Here is a 24,879-nt window from a genome sequence, read left to right as displayed (position 1 = left end):
TCCCATTCATATTATCAGATCATAGCACAATGAAACTAGAAATCAGTGGCAAAAGAAAAAAAAAACTATCCAAGCACATGGAAATTTAAGAAACTGGACAGTTTCTATAATCAGATTAATGCCTGTGTGACATACTGGAATATATGGTACACAATGAAAGCAGTTTTAAGAAGGACGTGTACAATGCTGAATTCCCACATCAGAAAGACCAAGTGACTCAAATATCTAACCTAATGATGCACCCCAAGGTCCCAGAAAACAAGAACAATCCACATATAAAACTAGTGTTAAGATGGAAATAAAGACCCAAGCAGAATTAATGAAATTGGAACTAAAAAAAAAAAAAAAAACAACAACAAAACAAAGAATCAAAGAGAAAAAACTCTTAGCCAACCTAACCAAAATAAAAAAAGACCCAAATCCATGCAATTAAAAATGAAAAAAGCAAAATCACTACGGATTCTGTTGAAATCTAGATCATCAGTAAGTATTTTGAGAATCTGTATCCTCATAAAATGGAAAATTCAGACAAGATGGATAGATTCTTAAAATACAAATGAACTATCAAAAGCTGAACCAAAATGATATAAAAATCCTAATAATCCAGTATCAGTCAATGAAACTGTTTAAGTAAAACAAATAACAAGACAAAAACTACCAACTAAGAAAAGCCCAGGTCCCAGTGGGTTCACTGCAAAATTCTATGAGAAGTTTAGAGAAAATGTAACAAATACTCCTCAAACTCTTTAATAAAATGGAAAGGCAGCCAGTCATTCCTGGAAGCAAGCCTTACCCTGATACCCCAACCAGAAAAGAAGCTAACCAAAAAAGAGAACTACAAACCAGTCTCTTCAATGAGCATAAATGCAAAAATCCTCAGTAAGATACTGGCAACTAGAATACAGGAAATTATCAAAAACATCACACATCATGACTAAGTAGGATTCACTGCAGGGAGACGGAGATGGTTCAACAAACACAAATCAATATGTGAAATACATCACATAAACAGAAGAAAGACAAGAATCACATGATCATCTCAATAGATGAAGAAAAAGCATATGATGAAATCCAACAACCATGCATGAATAAAATCCTGAAGAAAATAGGAACAGAACTTCATTTCAATGTGATAAAACCATCTGTGACAAACCAATGGCCAACATCTTATTAAATAAATAGAAGCTGAAAGCTTTTCCTCTAAAATCAGAAACAAGACATAGATAGCCACTATCACCACTCCTGTTCAATACAGTTCTAGAAATGATAGAGTAATTAGACAACAGAAAGAAATATAAGGAACATGGGGAGGAAAGGAAGAAGTCAAACTTTCATTACTTGCAGATGTCCTGATCCTTTACATATAAGACTCCTAGAATTTATAACTTAATTCAACAGAGTAGCAGGATACAAAGTCAACACTCAAAAACCAATAGTATTCCTGTACATCAATAATAAACTCACCATGAGAGAAATTAAGCATATAATATCTTTCACAATAGCATCAAGAAAAATTAAGTGCTTAGAAAATTAACCTAAGGAAATGAAAGACTCTTCAATTGAAAGTACATTATTCCGAAAAAGGAGAGCAAAGAGTGTATCAGAAAACGGAAAGACACCCCTCCTCCTGGACAGACAGAACCAGTATAGTCAAAACGGCCACATGTGCAAATCTGTCATACAGATTTAACACAATCCCAATTAAAATACCAGTTGCATTCCTCATGGAACTTAGAAAATAACCCTAAATTCCTATGGAACCAGAAAAGATCTAGAATAACGAAAGCAATTATGAGCGACAAGAGTAGGGCAGGGAACATCACAAATCCAGACTTCAAATTGTGCTGCAAAACTGCAGTGATAAAAACAGTATTGTATTGGCAAAAATAGATCTGTGGATCAATGAAACAGAATAGAAGATGCAGAAACAACTCTAGGCACAATCATCTTATCTTTGACAAAGGCACCAGCACCTTCGCTGGGGGAAAGATAGCCTCTTTAATAAATGGTATTACAGCCCATCCACATGCTGAAAACTTAACGTAGATCCCTATTTGTAACCATGCATTAAACTAAAATAAAAGTGGATCAAAAATCTAAATATTAAAATAATCAATTTGCTGGAAGACAAAATAGGTCAATCTCTTGAAGGTACAGGCAAAAGTTTTCTGAAAAGAAATAGTGGCACAAGAAATAATACCAAGAATCAACAAATGAGATATTAAATTTAAAAGCTTTTACATGGCAAAGGAAACAACCAACCGAGTGAAGAGACCACCTGCAGAATGGGAACAATTACTGTCAGCTCTTCTCAGACCAAGAGCCAGGGGATGGCAAACCTTTAGGGCTTTCAATGATTATAAACGCTTGCTGTGGCATGTGTGCTGCAGCTTCACAACCACTGATCTGGGGTATATAGAGAATTTTTAAAAACCTCTACTTTAATAACCAAAACAAAGAATGGGTGTCATGGTTTATGTTTGTGTCCCCCAGGCCTCATGAGTTTCCATTGTTCATTTGTGATGGTTCATTGTATAGTGCTTGGATTTATGGTGTCAGTGGTCCACCCACATAGGGGTGGAGCCAGGATGTGATGTAATGGCAGGAAGAAGGTATGTTTTTCTCTTTGCTGGTTCGAGTTTGCTGCGGGCGGCCGCCATGAACTGCAGCCCAGCCATGCCTGCCTGTCTTGGAGCCAACTGAGTGTGGACTGAAACCTCCAAAAAACTGTAAGAAATAAACCTTTCCTTTCCCAACTTTGGGCTTCAGGTATTTTGTCTCAGCGACGAGCATAAAGTAACTATGACAATGGGCATCTGAAATGAATAGACACTTCTCAGAAAATGGTCATCATCAAGAAATCAAGTAATAGAAAATGCTAGAGAAGCTGTGGGGGACAACGAACCCTTCTATATTATTGTTGGTGGGAGTAACACATGGTACAGTCACTATGGAAATCAGTATGTCATTTCTCAAAAAAACAAAAAGAAATTCAATTTGATCTAGTCATTACCATCTTAGTTAACTAAAGAGTTAAAACTACATCAGAGTGATATATGCATACTTATGTTTACAGCAGCAAAATCCATAATAACTAAATCTTGAAAGTGGTCTTGTCATTGTACAAAAGAAAAGAAAAGAAAGTGCTCTAAAGGTTATAACTGCATATACGTTTAAGTGTATAAGATAGATAACCATATTACTGAGTTTTGTTGGATCACTGAACAAAACTGTTTGCAGTCTCACTGTTTGAAAGTCCACTTTATATGCTTTAATTTTGTAACTTGAACAACTATTTCTAAGATGAGAATATGTAATCTATTAACTAGTGATTTCTTATTGTTCTATGTTTTAAATTTTGTACTTGTACCCTTTTACTGTTTTTTTCTTTTTTCTCCTTAAATAAAATTTACATTGATACTGTGATTTGAGGAACTATTTTCAAGAAGATAGTGTGTAATCTACTAGCAGGTGATTTCTTACTGTTATGTTTTTTTTGTTTTGTTTTTTTTGTAGTTCTGTATTGCGTGTACCCTTACGCCGCTTTGGTTTGTTTTGTGTTTTTCTCTTTTTCCTCTTAAATTAAAAAAAAAAAATTTACAAAAAAAAAAAAGTGGTCTTCAAAAAAAGAATGAATAAGGACAATGTGGCAATTATACACAATGGAGTACTACTCTGCCATAAAGGATAAAATTGAGTCATTTATAGGAAATGGGTGTATCTTGAGACATATGTTAAATGAGGCAAATCAAACATATAAGCCTAAATATCACAGTTTCTCTTATATGAGAAACTCAATATACAAATAGTGTGCAAAATAAAAACAGTTTCACATCTGGTCAACAGAAGAGTAACAATAATTAATACATTGTGCATTGCTATGTTCATAGTAGTTACTCAGAGTACAAGATATAGGGATATAATAATGTCCAGACAATATTTGCACAAGTCTTTCTTTCAATGAGTAAGAGAAAGTACCTGTATATCTTAACTAGCTTATGTGTATAAATATATATATGTGTGTGTGTGTGTGTGTGTGTGTGTGTGTGTATACACACATAATGTTACTGTAAACTGGCATGACCAATTTATTCAAAACATACTCTTTTTTTTTTTTTTGTCGGTGCCGGGTATCGAACTCATGACCGCCTGCTTGCAAGCTAGGTGCTTATGCCGCTGAGCTAAATCCCCAGCCCCTCAAAGCATACTTTAATTTAGTATTAATGTCTTATGTATTTTAAGCTTTTTGGCCTGCTTGTCTGGCTGTTAATCTGTGTTTATGATAAGTTGATAAAAACTTATAAAATAAATCAATTAATCTGGCAAAAAAAATTTTTAAAAAGGGGTAAAGAGAAAAAAAAGAATTGAGATGTGTTATGTGCATGTGTTAATTCCCCATAATGATGTAATCATTACATACTACAAACATGTAAAAATAAAATTTTTAAAAAGGGAGAGAAAGGTAAACAGTTACTATATGGCCTAACAATTTAATTTGTAAGGTACCTATGCCCCCCAAAATCAATACATATGTCCACACAAAATATATATGAATGTCTAAACAGCATTATTTACAAAGTGAAGACACAAATTTCCATCAACTAATGAATAAAATTTAGTATTATTCAGTCATAAAATGAATGAAGTACTGGTCCATGGCGCACTAAAGATGAACCCTGAAAATACTATTCTTTTTTTTTTCACTTGTTTTTTCTTTTTTCCTTTTTATCGGTACTGGGGATCGAACTCACGACCACCTGCTTGCAAGGCAGGCGCTTATGCCGCTGAGCTAAATCCCCAGCCCCTGAAAATACTATTCTAAGTGAAAGATACCATACACAAAAGATCATATACTGATAAAATGTCTGGAACAGGCACAGGTAGTAGCAAGAAATGTCGTCATAGGCTGGAAAGAGAAAGGCATTAAGAGTGGCTGCTGATGGACATGATTCCCAGGGATTTCTGTTTGGATGAAGACAGTGTTCTAAAATTAGATGGTGTGTCTATAATCATGTGCTAAACTAAAATAAAAATGGACCAAAGATTTAAATATTAGAGAAGCATGAAATCTGTTGGAAGAGAGAATAAGTAGCACTCTTGAAAACATAAGTATAGGCAAAGATTTCATGAACAAAGCCCTGACTACACGGGAAATACTGCAAAGAACAGCTGTGATCTCATCTGATTAAGAAGCTTTCACACAGCAAAAGAAATCACCAACAGTGAAAAGACAACCCACAAAGTGGGGAAGAAATCTTAGCCAGTTGAACCTCAGACAACGGACTAACGTCTAGAACATATAAAGAACTGATAAAAATCAGATCCTCTCAAATTTAAAGATTCAATAAAAAATGGTCATCTGAGATAAATACACGTTTCTCAGATGAAGAAGTAGAAATGGCAGATAAATTTATGAAAATATGTTCAACATCATTGATCATCTGAGAGACGCAAATTAAAGCAATGCTAAGATTCCATGTCACTCCAGAAAAATGATTATTATCAACAAATCAACCAGTTATGAATGGTGGCCGGGGTTTGGGGGAGTGTACTGGTGGGAGTGCAGACTGGTGCCACCAAAGTAGAAATAAGTATGGGGATTCCTCAAAATCCAGGACTGGAGATTCTACCTATTTCCCTTATTGGTATCTTCCCAAAAGAATTAAAAGCATCATACCACAGCAACAGATGCAAATCTATGTTTGTAGCAGCACAGTTTGTGATAGCTAAATCTTGGAAACAACCCAAATGCCCACTGAAAAACAAACTGACAAAAAGAGTTTCTATACGATGGAGTACTACTCAGCCATAAGGGTAACCTTGAGACCTTTATAGCTAAATGAATGCACATGGAGACCATACTGTAAGTGAAATAAACTGGACACGAGTGTGAATATTGCATTATCTCTCTGGTGTGAGAATCCGAAAGTATAAGTAAGAACCGAAATGTGTAACAGATATTATGAAATAGTAACAAATTGTTTGAAAGGAAAGGGGAACCTGGGGGGGGGGGGAGCAAATAAGAACATGGAAACACAGCTCTATAAATGAGGAGGAAAAAAGGGGTTGGAGGGAGGGGAGGAGGATGGGAAAACAAGAACCAAGACAGATCATATGAGGCACAAATTCCCCATGATGAATGTGATCATTCTGATACCTAAATTGTACCAATAAACTTAAAGAAATCAGATGGCGGTAATGACTGCAATTCTGCACTATACTAAACACCACTGACTTTTACACTTTAAAGGTGTTAATTTTATTTCATGTTAATCATAGGTTATACAGCTGTTATTTAAAAACAGTGTTCACCTTAAAGATTAATTGATTTTTTTAGAACATCTAACTGAAGGCTAGTTGAAGCCAAGTGCAAAAGCAGGGAACCCAGAGGGAGGCTACATAGAGGAGGCCCTACTTTTTGCTCCAGGCAGACATGAAATCCAAGGTCTGGGGGTACAAGCACCTGCTGTCCGCACGCAAGTGAAAGCTGAAAAATGATCTTGGTTCCTCACTATTGCAGGGCTTTTTGCAGAAGGCACGGGCTGTGAGCCTTCACCTGATCCAGCTGGCAGGGCCAGCTTTTCTAGTTTGCATGGCACAGCTGAGGGGTAAGGAGGAGACAGGGCAGATGTTCCAGGAAGGTGTGACTTGCCTCCCTTCACAAGCTGCTGTCTCTGCCCTGACCCCACACTGCAAGTTCCTCAGTCCTCCTTCTCCAATTCAGAAACTAAACCTTACATGAATGGTATTTCTGGTGTCACAGGATCTGGCAATATAAATTTATTTTCACCATTTACTGTTTATCCCTAAGGGTGAGTTATCACGATGACCTTATTTCTTATTTTCCAGGTTAAAAGACATAAAAAAAGTGAAGCTTTTCTTTCCCTTGACACCTAATAGAGTATTCGAATCCTTTCTGCATAGAAACACATTTAATTCAGAGCACAAACAGCTATAGAAAAAATAAAACCCATTTTCTGTCTAAAGAAACAGAAATCCAAAATCCTTCTGGGTAGCCTAAGAGCTCCTGGGTCCTGACTCAGCTCTGCAATCCACTTCACTGTGGCAGGGTCTCACTGTCAGCACACCTGAGCCTATTTTGGTATGCATTCAGATCTAGAGAGCTGTCTTCATGCCCTCAAGTCAGTTAAAAATGTCCTTCCAAGTGCCTGTACTAATGGCCCAAGGCCATAGAACAACTTGATTCCAGGCTGGATTAAGATTCGATTTCCTGATTTGGGTTCAGTGTTGTCGGTCCCCAGACTTCATCTCAGACTTGCTTGGCTATGACTTCGGTTTACTTAAAAACTTCTTGCTAAACAAGGTGCAGCTACTTCACTGTCCCCATGGGAAGTGTGGTCCCATTTCTGAGTCTGTGCATACAGCAGTCGCCACCCTCCTGCTGTGCCATGCCTTTGCCTTCCTTACCAGATTCCCAGGAATGGGAACTGTGAACAGTGCTGGTCTTGCACATTGTTGTCTCCCTACCCATGGAAAGCACATGGGGCCTGTACCCTTCTACGGCCTTTCCATGACCCAGAGGAAAAGAGACCCTCCCAGTGACTCCATAATCCAAAGGTCCACACTCCACTGTGTTCCTAGTAACTAGCTGGGGACACAAGACGCACATACATTACCTCTAATTCTCAGGCTGCTCAGGAAAGATTTGCCCTTACAGAGGCTCACCATGAAATTCATAGGCAGAGGACTAGCTCCTGGTCTCTTTGCTCACTCTCTGTCAGTGTTGGACTTATCCCCCAAGCTCACCAACCTGTTCAGGATGGGTTTCATAAAAAAGCAGAATTAACCTTAAAGGGCACAAGTTTCTGACTCTTTTAAATATCCTTCATCATTTTCTAAAAATGCTTTTTAAAACAAGTCTTTCTTTCCCATGTACCCAAGTCAAGATGGTGTTTACCTCTGAACTGGTCAGAGAAACTAACTACATGTGCTTGTGAAGGTGGCCCCTTGGCGAAACTGGCTTTACTCTAGACATCCATGAAAGGAAGAAAATCCTGAGGCGCAGTGTCTGGTGCCACTTGAGGTGCTGCCTAAGTACCAGAAGATGGCCAAACAGAGTGCATTTACTGGGTGCCTCCTCCTCCCTGCGTTCCAGATGTTTGACTGAGGCAATTCTGTATCCCCACCCTCACAGCCACCACGCGACCATGGGTATTCCTTCAGGCTTCTCTAATACACTCTTCAAAATGAGGATCCCACAATGGGTGGTTATCTATATTGTATAAATAAAGATATAACCACATAGTTTGAAATTCAAAAGGTATTTGGCAACTTCTCCCAGCCAGCCAGGGGCCCTAAAAAACCGATGATTTCAGCTTTTCTGTGCCCTTCAAAAGGTATTTGATGCACTGGAAGGCAAATACAGGTATGTTTCCTTCTTCTCTAAAAGAGTGGCAGCAAACTATCGGTAATAGTGCACACCATACTTTTCTCACTAACTTGGAATACTGTGAAAACACTCCTTTATTGGTCACCATGGTACTATAGGAAAGGCATCTCAATTTGCAGATGCACCATAACTTCAGAAAAGATATTTAGCTCCTGTTTTCTAAGGCACCCACAAAGATGGAAGACAGTCTGTGTTACCTGTCAGATGGTTAGCAAAGCCATCCTGAAGAGCCAGGATTAGTGGACTGTCTTTACTAGCCAAAAATCTTCTTAGCGCCTGGGTCAGTTCTCAAAACCCGAGCAAATTTAAAATTTTTAACTCATATTAAAGTGGCAAGACTGTCCCAAATCATCACCAAGTCCCAGCATACAGTAGATACAGCAAATTACTGAATGAATTAAACCTGCCAACCAGCTTTCAACTAAAATCCTACAACTTGATTAAGTTGACATTGATTGGGGATGTCACCAAACAAAATGACCAGATGAGATTCTACACAAAATGATAAAATGGGTCCATTTTCCCTGAAGCTAGTCCCACTAGCTCTGCCCTAAGCACACTGACTTGCTATAACTTCCATCATTCCGGAGCCACACAGCATCCCATGGGTTGGCAGAAAACAACGAGGCAATGTTTCCAACAATGCTCAACAAAAACTAGACCAAATGACCTCAACCGTCTCCAGCAGCTGCCTGAAGGTATCAGGTGTTTTTAATGAAAAAAGCTATTGTTTCCATATTACTGAAGGAGGTATAGTGAATCACCGAGGCTGACAGTTTTTGCTTCTGGCTAAGCGCGTGCGTGCATGCATGCATGTGTGTGGGTGGTGATGGTATGGGGCGACTGGGCCAGAAAGCTTGCAACTATTTGTAGTAGGCAGGCACAACTGTCTGAGAGCATCCAATGGCTTCCTACCATGACCTTCTGTAACTGACATTGCAAAACACACCTTTAAATATTAAGACATTTTTTCTTGTAGAAATAATTGATTTATCTTCCTCCTCCTGAACATATAATCAACACTCTCCCCTCAGTCTAAAAGAAATGACAGAATACCTGTTTAACAACCGTCTGGACTTATGACCTGCCTCTTGGACTCAGGACTCATGTTTTTTGTATAGTTCTGTACATCTTATTGATGGTGTCAATGTCTTTTTTGTACAAATATCTTATTTATACAATTCTGTAATTTTTGCTGGTCATACTGTGCATTACTGGAGTTTTATGTTGTTATACATTAGTGTATATAACAGTCATGTAAAGAAAAGCAAAGACATCAAATTGAAGGTTCTTTTCATCATTTCTTTGTTCTGAATATTGTAACGTACACACTCTAAACAATTCCTTATTTAGCAACCAATTCACTTAATGACCTAGTTGTAGGAACTGAACTCAGTGGTTAAATGAGGAAAATCTGTACGTGGGTATTAGTGCCGGGAGTCCAGAGCCCAGGTTCTTCTTCACAAGTATCTCTTTGTGTTCTCTGCTCCTTACTGGTCTTTATACAAAGAACCTGTACCCACCTGTATATAATAAGATGGTGATTTGAGGCAAATGGGCTCCTTAATTTTCTTACAGCTAGCTTTGAATGAATCTTTTTCCTGTTTGTTTTTTTCTTTTAAACTTAAGATTTATAGCCTCCTTTGATTTGGTTAGGGAGAAGCAAATGAACCTGAGAATGTAAACCTAAGTGGCTGGTAACAATTTTGGTAAAGCCAGCCAGGAGGTAAGTCCTGTTTTGGCTCTGGAGCATTGTGGTCTCTTGTTTCCTACTGGGTAGAAGTGAGCACTTGAGAAAAATGTCTAATTTTTCATGGCTAGCTGAATCCATGGCTGGAATTCCAGGGAAATTCCAGCCAGGGACACCTTTGCATCCCAGGAATCCTCCATTCCTTCCTGTTTGTGGTATAGCTGCCTATAGACACTTCTGATAGCAAAAGCAAAAAAGTTGTTTGGAGAGCTCTGCCTGGCTTTTCACTTGAAAGTGCACCCCAGGGACCTACTGTCTCTACAATTTGAACCTTTGCTTAGGTCATTCAGCAGTGTTATTTGCGTCAGGTAAGGACCTTTCACCATTTGGAGCCATTGTGCATATAATGCAGGTCATTGGGTGGCACTAACTGGTATGAGAAGAAATTCAGAGTAGAAAAATTTCCAGGCATTTTATTGGTTTAGAGTACTCATTTGTTTTGGCTGGCTTTGGTTTGATACGGTTCAGTTTCTTCTATCTTTTTTGTTTATAACTGCTTTTATTTCCAAAGTGAGCAGCTGGACTCCAGTACCATTTAGGAGCTCGCTGGCTAGACACACTACTACTATGATACGCCAATGAAAGAGCTGATAAGTTTTGGCAGAAAGTGATCAAAATGGCTCCTTAATCTACTATTTCACAACAGTCATTCTGTCAAAAATCAAGCAAGTGGGGCAAAATTTCTTAAACAATATTCAGGCCTTCGTAGTATATTGCATAATGAGGACTATAGAAAGGAGGGAGCTAACTTGATGGTTCAGAGAGAAAGGAACCTGGGCATCAGCCTCCTGGGGCTGGCATGTGTGTATTCTGTCACTGCTTTTAGGCTAAGGGGAGGAAATACACCTTATATGGTCAGCAGGAAGAACTGTAGAGAAATTGTTTATCTCTAAAATAACTTTTAAAGTTCTATTTTGCAGGGTTTTTTTTTTCGTAGACCGAGTCTAGGGAGAGAATATCTGAGAAACACTGTTCACAAGAGTGACCTAGGAACCACCGAATCACCAGAGCTTAGGAATGGCCAGGACACTGTCACAGAAGTATCCTTTTGGGTGATATGCATCTCTTTACTTGAACTAATTCCTTTCAAACCGTAAGTAGGAACGTCATTGAACCAATTTCTTCCCTTGCTAGACTTTTGTGCCCTGAAAGAAAAATGTGGTATCTATTTTATCCCCCTCACTTCAGTGTATCACAGGCACTCAAAAACGTGTACTGAGGCATTCACTCAATACACGTTTTTGTAAATTATACATGGTAGGCCACCACATTCCTACACCCAGGGAATACCAGGTCCCGCTAGGTGTGGGTGTTATCCCATATACTTGGGAATGCGAGACCGCCATGAAGGTGCAGTGCCTGCTTTCATGAAACCTGCATCCTAAAGACAGTCATCAGCAAAAAACAAAACAAATCTGTATGTTAGAAGGTAGTAAGACCCATGAGAAAAACAGTGGGATGGGGACTCCAGATCATCACAGCACAGGGCCACTTCCCTCAGCCCCCTAGAGCCGGGTCTGCTGGTGAGTCCCAGGCGCCCAGCCCTCCACAGCTTGCCTCTTGAAGAAGGAGCCTAAGCAGCCAGTCTGCCTCAGGTCTCAGTGGCCTGCACCTATGGAGCCCCGCCAGGTTACTCATTTCTGTACTGGGGCATTGCTCACCATGTCCTATTTGCCAGGAGGCCCTCCCTGTTCCCTGTAGGCTGAGGTGCTATTCTCTTGCTACAGAGGATGCTGCCCCTCCACAGGCTCTCCCTGACATTGGAATGAACCGTATCTCCTTGTTATTGCTGGTTTTAGGCAGAGCTGGAGGTAAAGGAAACTTGCTGGAATGCCCTCTGCTGCTGGGTGCCCAAAGGAACAGCAAAATGAGACAGAACAACAACAGCACAGGGCAGAAAGGTAGGTGATGTGTTGCAGGTACACAGCAAGAGTCCCAAATGGGATCTGAGCCTGGGTATCCCACCATGGATCATCTGGCTTTTGGGAACCCCTCAAAAGGTAAAGGGAAGGTAAAGTGACTAAGGAAAGGGAAGGAACCTGGATGGGCTGCCTAAGTGAGGACCACCATCCCACTCCACCCCTGCACAGTACCCTCCAACAGGGCCTGTAAGCTCTACCCTCCTCAGGCACAGGCCCTGCTATATAAGGGTCAGCTCCTGCACAGGCCTAGAAGGTAAGTGCAATCCATAATCACCAGAAGCATGGACAGAAATTACCATGGAAAATGCTTATCAAAATAATTACAGTATTAAAAATGGAAGCAGTAAGAGAACATCAAATAGACAAATAATGAAACAGCACATTCATAGAAATATGACGAAACCAACAGAAGTGATGTTTTGAAAAGGGTTAAAGACTTGCAGAAGACTTTGTAAAATGTGAGTGAGGAAATAAAGCACAATACTGAATCTGCTGTGAGATCCTGATTAGGTAGAAAATTACTGACAAGATACCACAGCAAGGCCAGGAGTCCATCAGACCAAGAAGTCAGATTAAGATGGTTGGAGCCTGCTGGGCCCAGGCAGGTTTTAGAAACTCAATGTCTGCTCCTGGAGGATGTTCCTGGTGCCAGCAGCATCCGAATCCCTTGCACCCGTCAAGGCTCACGACTTTAGCCCCCAGATCTGCAGTATCAATCTTCCTTTCTCCCGGATTCAGGATTTACCAGCACTTTTAAGACTAACACTAAGGTGGTCAACAGCTCTTAACTATCCTTGAGTCAAGGGCTGGATAAGGGCTGATTTTTTTAGTATTTCTTCACCTTGGCCCTGAGTGAGGGTATAATGGTGAACAAACAAACAACTTGCCTTCATGGGTCCGCTTGTCTGCTAATGAGTAGGAAGTCAAATAGTAGTTACATATGCAAATGTGTGACTACACACTGAGAAATGCCAACAACAGGACTGTCGAGCCAGTCTCTAATTTAAACTGGGTGTGTAACAGAAGGAATAATACGGCAGGGAGGGAAGGCAGAAAGCGTTACATCCATAGCATCATCTGAAGGAGCCTGCTTGGTCTCAGGACCACGCTGCGGTATATCTGATGTTGTAGGAAACTGCTGCCTGGAAAGCAGGCACCAAGATTATGTGGTGAGACCACTGCATCATCGCTGATATTCCCACCATTCATGGAGGGGGGATCTCAACACAACTTGAGAACATGGAAGCCCTCGTATCCCACTGAGTGGAGTTAATGCCTGGCTCTAACCAGGCACAACAGGTACTGAGCTCATTTCAGATAGGGGCAATGAGGGCAGAGCCTGTCAGGAATGGGATGCAGGCTGGACCCAAGCCAAGCCCACATACATCCTGACTCTGGAGAGACTCACATAGATGTGTGACTGAGCCAAATTCTAGCAGGGACTGAGATAAACCTAAAGAGCTCCAATGTGGGAGAGAGGACCCTAACAGGTCAGTCAGAGGAAAGGGGCTCCCCAGCCAGAAAGACATGTCTAAGGCAACTGACAGGCATTGAACTAGAGGGGTGTCACAGTGGGGCTGCTCAGGAACTTCCTGAGCATCTCCATGGACTTCCCAAGATGAAATACATGCTAGAACCTACCCCGGCTACCCCATGGAGAAAAGAAGGTCATATCCAACTTGGGCTTATGGTAGATGGAAGAGCTGAAGTCTTCCAGTCTTCCTCCCCTTTATTGGTCAGGTAACTCCAAACTACATACTTAACTTCTCTAAGCCTGGGCCTCTGGAGTTGGTAGAATTGAGATGAAAACGTATTCCTTACAGTGAAGAAAACAGATTCCTCACTCTTCCTGGGTGTAGAAAGGTATGAGAATGCATATCCTTTGCTCACAGTGGCTGCTGTGAAAGTGAGACTTGTCCCCTGAGCTGCTGGTTCTCTGTAAGCTAGATAAGGCACACATCGCACACCTCTGTCAGGAGCTGTTGTTGAGTCCTCTTCCAAACCCAAACTTGCAAACCTCTGTGTTTGTGTACTTGTAAGTAAGTCTGCCATAGGTTTGCTTCTACTGTGGGCTGTGCGCTGCCTTCAGCTGAGCCCCACTTCCTAGTTTTGGCTTTGCTTTGTTAGCCTGTCCTTTCCACTGCTGGAAAGCAGCTATTCTTTAGGCCTATTTCCCAAAACAAAACAACTTTTCTGTAATTCCATGAGAGGTCGGAGCTCACGTCTCTGGTGGTTACTGCAACTTCAGCTACGCAGTTCAGAGAGCCTCTGCTAATGGCCTAGCCATGCTGGGATCTGGAGAACCAGTAAAAGCCCCTGTTGCAGTACTGCAGAAGGAAATAGGTGAGGTCGCCAAGCCTGTGCTTCTGGCCTGTACCTCCTGCATCCGCCAGATAGGCTGTACGCAGGGCCAAATGTACCCCAGACTAGGACTCCCAGGCAGGATCAAAAGCTCAGGCTGCTGAGAAGAACATCTCACAGGATGCAGAAGGCCATTTAGGAAGCAGCCCATCCCTAAACCTATGCCAGGAGACACTAGGGAACTGTGGACACTGACCTCTGCAAAAGCAGTGTTGTCTGTTTCCCAGGAGGTGGAATCATGGACAATGGAACCACCTGGAAACAGGACAGTACTGTAACTCAGAATTGTAGACCTCAACACACACACTGTTTAATGGCTCAGCTGTGAGTTCATGGTCTCACTGAGTTTCAGGGTCTTCATCTTTACGGCCATGGAAACTGTTTGCTAAGACGTCACAAACATCAAGAAAAATCTCTACGCCAAGTAGGCTGGTGCAGATGGTGGCCAAGAAAGGAGACCTCTCATAACCATGGCTCTGCATTCAAACTGAGGAAAAAATACCATCCACACATGGACTCTACCCCACGTGATGTATCTGGGTGATAGTTTCCCTCACAGGTCTGACTATGCTAAGGCAGGAGAGACCCCAAAGAAAGGCTCCAGGAGGAACTCAGGCAATGCCACAATGGCACATCTCATCACCTAAGCATCAAACAATAACCCTTGGCAGGCTGTGACCACTGGTTGAGAAAGAGGCATCTCCAAGCTCTGATCAGCCTTGTTATTCTCACAGCCAGTGAGGCCATGTCCTTGGGAAACAGTAGCAGGACAGGAGATCATGAGTTCACAGTGAAAGTATCTTGAGGGACAGAGCTGCATGTAGGCCCCCAGGGCAGATCATCTCGTGAGGAGCAAAGTAAATCGTTGTCACCATGCTGCTTCTCAAGGCAATAACTTCTCAACATTTATAGCCAGTCTGTAAAAAAACACAGGTCCTTCCAGACAAACAATCTGCCCCCCACTTCAGTGAAAGGAGCACATTCGTGCAGTTTTCAGAAAGAGCATGTGAAGTGACATAGGATCTAATCTTCAGCCTCGATTACTCAGACCACAGCAGAGACCCAGGTGGCCTCTCCCTTCTCACCCCTATACCACTATTAGTGTCGTGGCACCAAGGTAGTCACAGGCAAATGGGGCCCTCCTCTACCTTGTGAGGGATCACTTTGCAGGCAGAAAACTTTGTTTTGTCCCAGAGAAACATCCTGGAGTCAGGTTTGCAACTGGGCAGCCAGTGGCTCAAGCTCCTTGAACTATGGAGAACTAGATACTAATAGCACTTCCATTTCTAAGTTCCTCTACAACAGCTGACCATCTACAAATAACACTACTCACAGTCCTCCAACATTCTTCTCCTATGGTCCCTCTGTGAGCCCTTCCATATTAGCACATATTCCCCAGAAGAAGCCACCTGAGGGCAAGCGCTCTAGACCTGGAAGCCTTAGTCCCATCAATCCTGTCTCGGGGTTAGAGGCAAACAGACAGCTATCTTGCCACAGGTCTGACTGATTCATGATTCAGCTTTTGACAATCATATCAATGCCATTAAATAGAAAATACATGCATTTGCTCAGTAGATGGAACTTTTAGGAAGACCACAGAAATTCCCACAGAACACACACAACACCTTCAAGTGTGTACACAGTGAGAAGCTGCCTGCAGGGTGGCCCAGGCACACTCATTTGGAGAAGGTACAAGGAAAACTCTGCACAGGTTTCTGTGGTCTGCTACTTGTGATGTGGCTGTGGGTCTTTAGTCTGGCACACACAGCTCCAGCATTTTTTGAAAGGAAGAATTTCCAACTTTCATCATACACAAAAATAGTATCACAGAGACATCTTGTGACCTGCCAAGTGGCATTCAGGCTGGTCTTGATTCATCGCATGTCCCCAAGAACCCCACAATACCCAGCCTATATGAGGGGATCTTTGAATAACCTGTTGCTGTGGACTCATGGAAAGCCAGGAAAATGTAAAAGCAACCATTCAACTACAGAATCAAGTGAAAGGTTAGAAAAGGGGAAAGGGATGTAGCGCAGTGTTAGATGAGTGCTTATCTAGTGATTGTGTGATGCCCTGGGTTCAATCCACAACACTGAAAGAAAAAGCACTTTTGAAAGGCTATGAAAAAGAAAAATGGAAACAAAGTGTTTGTAAATAAAGGAAGAGACTGAAGGCAGAGGAAGGGAATGGGAAAAAAATAAGAAGCAGGACATACCATGTACAGGTACAAATTCCCTATGATGAATGTTATCACTATGTATAATCGAAAATGTACCAATAAAAGTAAAAGAGAGACAGAGAAAAGAAAGGCTATAAAAGTCTTTCACATATCAGAAGTGGGGACCTTAAGTTCTACAAAATAATGAACCTTTTCCAGATTTACCTTGATCAACCAACAAATACTATAGTTTGAGTCTTCCAGGAACTTCTAAATCTTCAGACCTGCTACAGTGATGGTGCAGACCCTAATCCAGACAACAATCACAGTCCATGGACACCAGAGTAAGAAAAATGCTGAGCCCAAGTCACAGGTGAGGCTGCTATTTAAAATCAAATGATAGCAGCATGGGAATGGGCTAATGGCCACAACCACCAGGCTCTGTGTTACAAGAAAGGATTGCAAATACTTTATGCACTGAACAGAAATATATGTGCACACTGCTCGCGGATACGCACTGGAACATTTATGGCAACTTTGGTCATAGTGCCAAACACTGTAAACATCCACCCCCTCGGCAAGAGAACAGAAACACAGGCTGTGGTGCATCATACAAAGGAGTAAAGGGCTGCAATGAAAGAGTAAGAACTGTTGGCTTGCAATGAGAAATATCATGTGCTGATACCCAACACAGAGGACCCCACAGACAAGAGCCCAATGTGGTGCACACAGCTGGCAGGGTCTTCCTCTGCTGGCATGTCATTGAGTGTCACTAAGAATTTAACATACGCTGGGCTGTGAGGCGGTCCTGGCACTCAGCCTGAGACCACACTGAACAATGGGGATTTTGAGACTCTTTAAGCATCAAAATCTTTTTCTTCTAAGTAAAACACTACATACTTACCCCTAACCAGTACAGATTTACTCAGGCTTGAGATGGTACTCCAAGCTTAAGACAAGGCTGGGAGGCGGAGGGAGAGGCAGGGCAGAGGCATGGGAATGAGAGCAATGGGAGTAATCACAAGGAACTGCAGACACACCTAACACAGGAAGTGACCCATCTCCCCTTTTCCCAGTGGGTGGGCCCTGGTACATCTGAGGCAGCTCTGCGTGAGGAAGTAGGTCAGGCTGAACATTGGAGATGCAGTCCTGGCCACAAGCACAACACTAAGAAAATCAGGAGGCATGAATAGCAGCAGAAATAGCAACATGGGTTTTTGGTTTGCTTTTTTGTTTTGTATTAGGGATTGAACCTAAGGAGTACTAAGCTACACCTTTATCCCCTTTTATTTTGATTCAGGGCCTTGCTAAATTGTCCAGGCTTCCTTAGAATTTGCAATCCTCCTGCCTTAGCCTTCTGGGAATATGTGATATATATGCATGGAATTTAATTTGCTAGGTTTCTTTGTTTTGTTCAGTTTATCCTCTACCTTGCCCTACGACACTGGTATGATCACCTGCCCAGGGAGGAGAGTGGAAGGCTACTGGCCCTTCCAGAGAAACTGTGGCAATAAGCCAACTACAAATCCAGAGTCAGTCACCTGCTTTAAAAAGTAGACATTTTCTAAAGTACTCTAACAGCCCATTTCTGAACTGTTATATCTCACCTGAATTCATCTCAGTGATCATTTATTGGGTATTGACTGTATACAAAGTACTGCTCTTCACGTTAGACATTCATTTTTCCTTGGAGTACCCCAATGAGAATGGTGTCAACTTTCTAGGTTGGCCCCCAGCCTGCTAAATCCAATCAGCATCATGTGGAGGACTGAAGAGTTCTAAATGAAGAACACTGTAAGAGCCCATCTGATTCCAGAAGTGTCAATCTGAGAATTGCTCTGGAGAACCAACCTAGCAGGCCTCTCTACTGCTGATGCAACACATCACTGTGACAGCAACATCAGGACGCTCATGCACCTTGACTAAGTGTGTTGGGTGGAGGGACACTTAGGCTTCCTGGGGCCTTTGATTGAGAGATGTGAAATCGGAGATTTGGTGATACTGCGGATAGCAGGATGAACCTCTTACCATCCGTCCATTTACCTGCCAGGGGCAAGGTGACATCTGCTTCTGTCATCCTTGTACTCTAGTATGGGTCCCGTGCTTGGCATGTAGTAGTTGTTCAAACAACAGAACAGATGGAAGCTAGAATAAGACTCGAGGACAGTAACTGAAAAGAGATTCCTTTGCGCTCTTGCAGCAAGAACCTGTATGGTGATGCAAGGAAAACAGAATGTCTTCCCCCAAAAGCACAAGACTTGGCCTCCCAGCTGATTCTATTAGCTCCAGATTCAAAACAGCTAAGGTCTTTCATTCTACACAAGGAGAGCTGGGACATTCCTATGGATAGCCTGGTCTGTATTTCACACCTTAACAATTCCTAAGGGACAGCCATGAGCTCTCTTCCACTGGTGGCCACAATTAGCAGCATTGATCACGTACTCTGGAGCTAGAAAATCTGGCTTTCAAACCTTTTTTTGAGCTTTGTAACACTGGGTAGGTCAGAGAAGCTTCCCGTGGGTCAATGTCCCTTTGTGCATGCATAATGGGGATAACACAATCCATCTCACAGGTTGTAATGAGGATTAATGAACTATTCCTGGCATTGCATTTAGAACCACATTTGGTACCAACATGCAAATATACATTGAAGGGGTATTAAATAAACATGAAGAGATGCTTTAGAACATGACCTATGACACTGCGCCATTTCTGGTCCGCACCCCCCTCTCCACCTCCATCATGGCCAGGATAACCTAAGAGCAAGGCTCAGGTATGTGCTGGGGAGAAGACGGTGGGGTTGCAAGTAAGCACAGCATATCCTATGGCTCTCAGGTTCACAATATGATCAAAATTTGCCAAGAGAAAGTAAGGAGTCAATAAACATGAGGTTTTTCCAGGAAAACAGCCAGCTGGACAAACCTAACTACCTGGCACATTCTGCTGTCCTTCTAAACTCCCTTCAAAGACAAGGCCAGGATGCCTCTTTTTGTGCTAATTCTACACTTGAATGACAGATATTACAGCTTCTGAAACCTTGAAGGGCTACATTTGCTACTCCCCAGTACTCTTCTTTCCCTAAAATTGGGAGAAATCTAACTCTGTATCTGAAATGACCCGGGTCCTAATAAAGGGCTCGACTCCTCTGATTGGCTGCATTGTGTTTTGCCACTCCAGGCCACATACTCCAAGAAAGGTCAGCTTTCTGAGGACAGTGACACCATCCATCCCTCCAAGACTAGCACCTGATCTTGCATCACTAACAAGAGTCTCTTCCGGATGTGGTTTCCCAAATCAAGTCCCTGAACCTGTTTAAACACATATGCGCACAAATATAACAAACCAGAACCTTAAAAGGGTGTAGCTGACACACAGGTGAGTCAAACCATGTCCAGGCAATTCTCAACTGGTCCATGGGAGGCAAGTCTCCCCAGCTACGCAATGGGGAGGCCTGGCCTAAGCTCTATCGCACCACTGTTTCATAACACATGGAAGGGTATGTCCCTGTAACACCATGGCAGTCCAAAACAAGCTTAGCCAGTGATAAGATCCTGGAGACCAGAGGAGACAGGCTCAAACACTGTGTCCAGTGATCCCTAGCAGAATCTGATCAGGCAATACATGAAGAGCAGGACACCAAGATGCTCCTCACATACTCACTATCCCAGAGTTCTGGGTTAATATCTGGGGAAAGGCTACTCTAGGCAAAGGGTACCAGTTCCATTCTACACTACACATTAGTCCCTCTCAAACTACCTGAACTGATGGAGAAACTTCCTGTGGACAAGCAGCTCAGGCAAATTAGATACACAAATTGAAATTTTCAACATACGAATCACTCAAGAAATACATATTAACACATGGGAATACCATTTCACTTAAACAATCAGAAAAGAATGAGAAAATGCCCAGAAATGGAAACAGGAAGAGGGAGATGAGAAATATATGATGAATAATATAAAACCCTTAAAAATGTGCATAGTAGGCTAGAGACGCAGCTCAGGGTGGAAGCATGTGCCTAGATCACAAGAAGCATTTGGTTTGATTCCTAGCACTGAAAAATAGCAGTGCATGCCTGTCTCCATGTAATTTTACTTCTACTAATTTGTCTAAACAAGTAATAAGAGTTCTGTACTGATTTAACGGAACCAAGAATCTTTGTATACTCTCTATATGTTATATAAATTTGTGTGTGTAAACTTAAATGTATCCACAGGACTGTTTTATTGAAAAAACTTAAAAAATCCAAATACAATGTTCATTTAATTATGGCTTAAACAGGAGAAAGAATACATTATTTAAAATATCTCTTAAGAATATTAATAATATGAAGAAACATTTGCCACGGTGTTAAGTTACAGGTGGGAAGCCAGCTGCAAAAAAATGTGCTTACAAGACCCTAATTCTATAAACTTTGTAGTGCGACTGATGATGCTGATGGTGAAGGGCCTTACTGAGTCTGTAATGGCTGGGCGTCTTATCTTCTCAAATGAAAACTCATGTCACTATGCACTCCTGCACCAGCCTTCTTGCTGCCCATCAAGAAGGCCAAAGCAGTTGTCTGTATTCTCTCCATCTGAAACACCTTCCCCTACTCATTGGTACAGCCTCTGCTCTCATGGCTGTAGGAATACAGGAGAAGCAAAAAGTCAAAGGTAAATGGGAAAATTGGCTGGCACAAGGTAATCAGACGTGCACATTGCTGTTTTGGGAAAGAGCAAGTCACAGGAATTAAGGATGTTCAGGGAAGTATGAGGGGCAAAGGAGACAGCCACCAGGCAAAGATCCGCAGTACTGCCCAGGAACTAACCAGCCATGGCAAATGACAGTAATTCCAAGAGGACCTGAGGCAGTTTTTAGACCATCTATATTTAAATGCCACAGGATCCTGGTCCACAGCGCTAAACTCTTAAGATCGTGGGCACTCTGTGGATTTCAATGTGCTCCCTCATTTCATCTTGGAAGGTGAGCAAGAAGGTATAACACCCATCTTACGGGTGAACTGAGACTGGGTAACATCCTCAAAGATAGCAGGTGGCAGAACTCAGGTGGACTCAGCTCCCTGGCTGTTATTTCCCCACAAGCAAACTTGTGTTGTGGTGATGTTTTAGGCTGTGTGAAGTGCTCACTATTATAAAGTTCTGTGTCCTGTATTGTGTGTGACAAGAGCCATTCCCAGAAGCAATAGACTTCATAGTAAAACATACTAATTACAAAAAGGGGGCACTGACAGGGTGTGTACTGATGGAAGAGCCATGTGGACCCTCTAGACAAGCAGTAAATCAGGTTCTATTACGGAAACAGAGGTGCGATGGCTGACAGCTGGTCCTGCAGGAAGTCTGATTCATGTGAATTCCAAGTTCAACCAAAATCTTAGACTCTGCCACTTGCCTCTATGGGAGCATCTAAACTTGACCTTGGGTATGGCAGGGGATGGCACCTCAGTACTGAAAGGAGCTGGAGGAGGCTAGTGAGCTAACAGCCTTGGGAAAGGCAAAGGCAGATCCCTATTTCTCAGCCCCCCTCAGCAGCCTATATAGGGCCAGGGCCCAGAAATGCCTACAGGATAAAGATGGGTGCCAGGACATTTCTTCCAGATCTGTCCCACAGCCTTGCTGTGTGTTTGGTAAGACAAAGAGCTGCCACAAGGCAACTGAGCATCAGAACAGAGTATTTAAAACTGATCATATTCAAAATACTCAAATGAAGTAGCCACTGCAAGCAGTCAGTACAGAGAATCCTTGTGATGAGTGGTTTGGTACCTTGCCTGTGTCAGTAGTCCCACAGCTGCACGGACCTTTACACACACACACACACACACACACACACACACACACACACACACAAGTCCACAGTATCCTGTTAGGATTTATAATCTGGACCCTACAGCTGTGAAGCAGTGCTAGTCATGCTATATGTCATCACGTGGGAGGCCGGGCAAAGTGTCCTCAGATCTCTATACTCTCTGCTTGTGAATCTAAGATGATCTCAAACAACAGTTAAACGAAATTTAAATACCTCCCTTCCTACTAGCCTCCGTATGAAGCTAAAGAGGACAAACAATCACTTCAGCTTCTCACTTGTGCTTGTGGTTCCTTTCTTTACAGCCCATAGCTGGCACACTAGATTTGGGGACTTAGGGGATCAGGGGGTGGATGTGGGGCCAGAGTTAGGGAATTAGTATTCAGGGAAAGGGCAAAATTTTATTGGAAATAAGGGACTCACCAAAAGCCTATGCCCTCCCAAACAGGAAGGAAATCCTGCAACACACAGCAGTGGTCTCTTCATGTCACCCTTGGCAGTGCTCAGGACCAACCCCCCTCGGTGGACACCTGGGAAGTCCTACATTTTTGAGGGGCTGCTCCGAGAGAGACTTACCTCACCACTGACTGGGAGCATGTGGCGCTTCTGCTAGCCCCCTGAGTGAGTACAAAGCTGAGGGGCTAACTCTGACCCCTTTCCCATCCCTCTGGCAGGTCTCTCTTGTTTAATGGGGTACAGGGATACAGCCGGAAAGGCCATGGACGCCACCAGCTTTCCAGTCAGTATTCTGCAAAAGGCTCCCACAGGACCAACCGCCTACTCACCCTCACACACCCCCACCTCGCCCTCCGGAGGCCCAGACCACTGCAGCTCCTCCAGGGCCCAAGAGCCCACCACTGAGGCCCTCCTAGACAAAGGAGTCTCCAAAGGAGCCGCCCCCGCAAAGAGCAGAAGCGCCAGATCCTATCAGCCAATTACCCAGACACGCAAGGCAACTGGCAAGTTCAGGCACGCTCGGCCAGGTGCAGGCAGCAGGAGGAGCCCCAGCACTTCTATGGGTCTGAGTCTCGCTCCCCGATGCGCCCCGCAGCGGATCTCAGTCTGGGTGGGAGTGGGGGTGGAGGGAGGCGCCTGTAGAGGGGATGCCCAGGCTGGGGACGGGCTGGAGGCCTAGGAGTCTGAACCGGTGAGGTGCCTGGGTAGGGAGCACGTTCAGGGGTAGGGGCTAGAGTAGACCTGGGCCTTGGTGGGGGGTGCGCCCGGTCTGGGATCTGCTACCTTGCGCCTGTTTGGGGGCTGGGGGTCCAGATTGGGGCCCAGCTCCGGGAGCTGGCGGCCAGCCTCTTCCTTACCGGTAATGTCTTCACAAGCAAGGAGGCGGCGCTGCCAGGGCCCTTCTCCAGCCGGGGCCTCCAGACTCCCCTCCACAGCCCGGAATCCGAGCAGCCTCCAGCCCCCAGTTCGCCCCGGAAACGCCGCCCTCCCCTCCAACGTATGGCGTGCCGGGGTCGCCGGTCGCTCGTGGAACAAAAGAGCGGGTCTCAGGGAGCGAGTTCCCAGCCTGCACCGACTGTCTGGTGGTCCGCGGCCCCGACAGGACCTCCCCAGCGTGCGGGGCTTTGTGTCTGCACAAGGGGCGAGAAGAATGGTTGGGACCCCGCGTGCACATCTCACGGACCCCAAGCAGTAGCGCGCAGCGCCGAGCTCGAAAGTTGCAGCCGGCGCCGGTTGCCTCCCACACCGTTCCAGTTACCCGCTGGGCACCCAATTCATTTGCCAGGGAGGAGGTGCAGACCGCCGGGGCGGGCCTCGAGAGGAGCTTACTTTGCTCTTGACTTCCACCGCGCCGCAGTCATAGAAGCGCAGGGTCTGAGACTTATGAAAACTCCGATTCATGGTTTCGGCCCCGCTGAGCCTCGCCGTCGCCCCGGCTGCTCAGGGACCACAGGCAGGACCTGGAGGGACACGTCCCTCGCCGCCCTCCCGGCTCCGGCCCGCACTTGCTCCGACGAGGGGCTGCGCGCTGTGCGGCGGGCCGGAGCTGGGCTGACCTCGCGCCTCTGGAACTCCAGGGGCCGCGCGCGGGAGGAGCGCGGAGGACGCTGACGTGCGACGCCCCACCCCGCGCCCCGCGCCCCGCGCCCCGCCTCTCACCTCCGCGCCCAGGCCCCGCCTCCGCCGCGAGCGCCCCGCCTCCGCAGGCCGGCCCGGAGGACCAGCGCACCCGCGGCCGGGAGCTGGGCGCGAGCTCCTGGGAAGGGAAGCTGACCTAGCCAGGGTTCGTGGTTTGTTTACCCACCGGGGAGTCCAAGACGAGAGCTGACTTTTGCCGTCTCTCAGGTAGTTATTTAGGAGAAGAATGATCTCATGTCGTCTCACAGGGCATCACCTGCCCGCGCTCTGTCGGATCTCAGTCTAGCACAGGAGCCTGCAGGGATGTGAGCTGCTAAGTGCAGTCGAGCACTCACGGAATGAAAAGGTACAAAAGAGGCTCAGCAACACCTCTAGACTGTTC

General features: G+C 44.0%; 1 protein-coding gene across 1 annotated transcript in view; it reads right to left on the bottom strand.

Annotated features, from left to right (window-relative positions):
• Nucleotides 1-24,462, bottom strand: part of Pard6g (par-6 family cell polarity regulator gamma) — a 113,840-nt gene extending 89,378 nt beyond the window's left edge. Inside the window, exon 1 of the mRNA XM_003463312.5 lies at nt 24,189-24,462. Coding sequence (XP_003463360.1) covers nt 24,189-24,260 — 72 coding nt within the window. The 5' untranslated portion in view covers nt 24,261-24,462. The remainder of the gene's footprint in view (nt 1-24,188) is intronic.
• Nucleotides 24,463-24,879: the final 417 nt, after the last annotated feature.

Source organism: Cavia porcellus, unplaced genomic scaffold (genome assembly GCF_034190915.1).
Source record: "Cavia porcellus strain 051 isolate PalLab524CR breed Dunkin Hartley unplaced genomic scaffold, mCavPor4.1 scaffold_20, whole genome shotgun sequence".
Taxonomy (NCBI): domain Eukaryota; kingdom Metazoa; phylum Chordata; class Mammalia; order Rodentia; family Caviidae; genus Cavia; species Cavia porcellus.
This window is presented reverse-complemented; position numbering and strand designations above follow the sequence as displayed.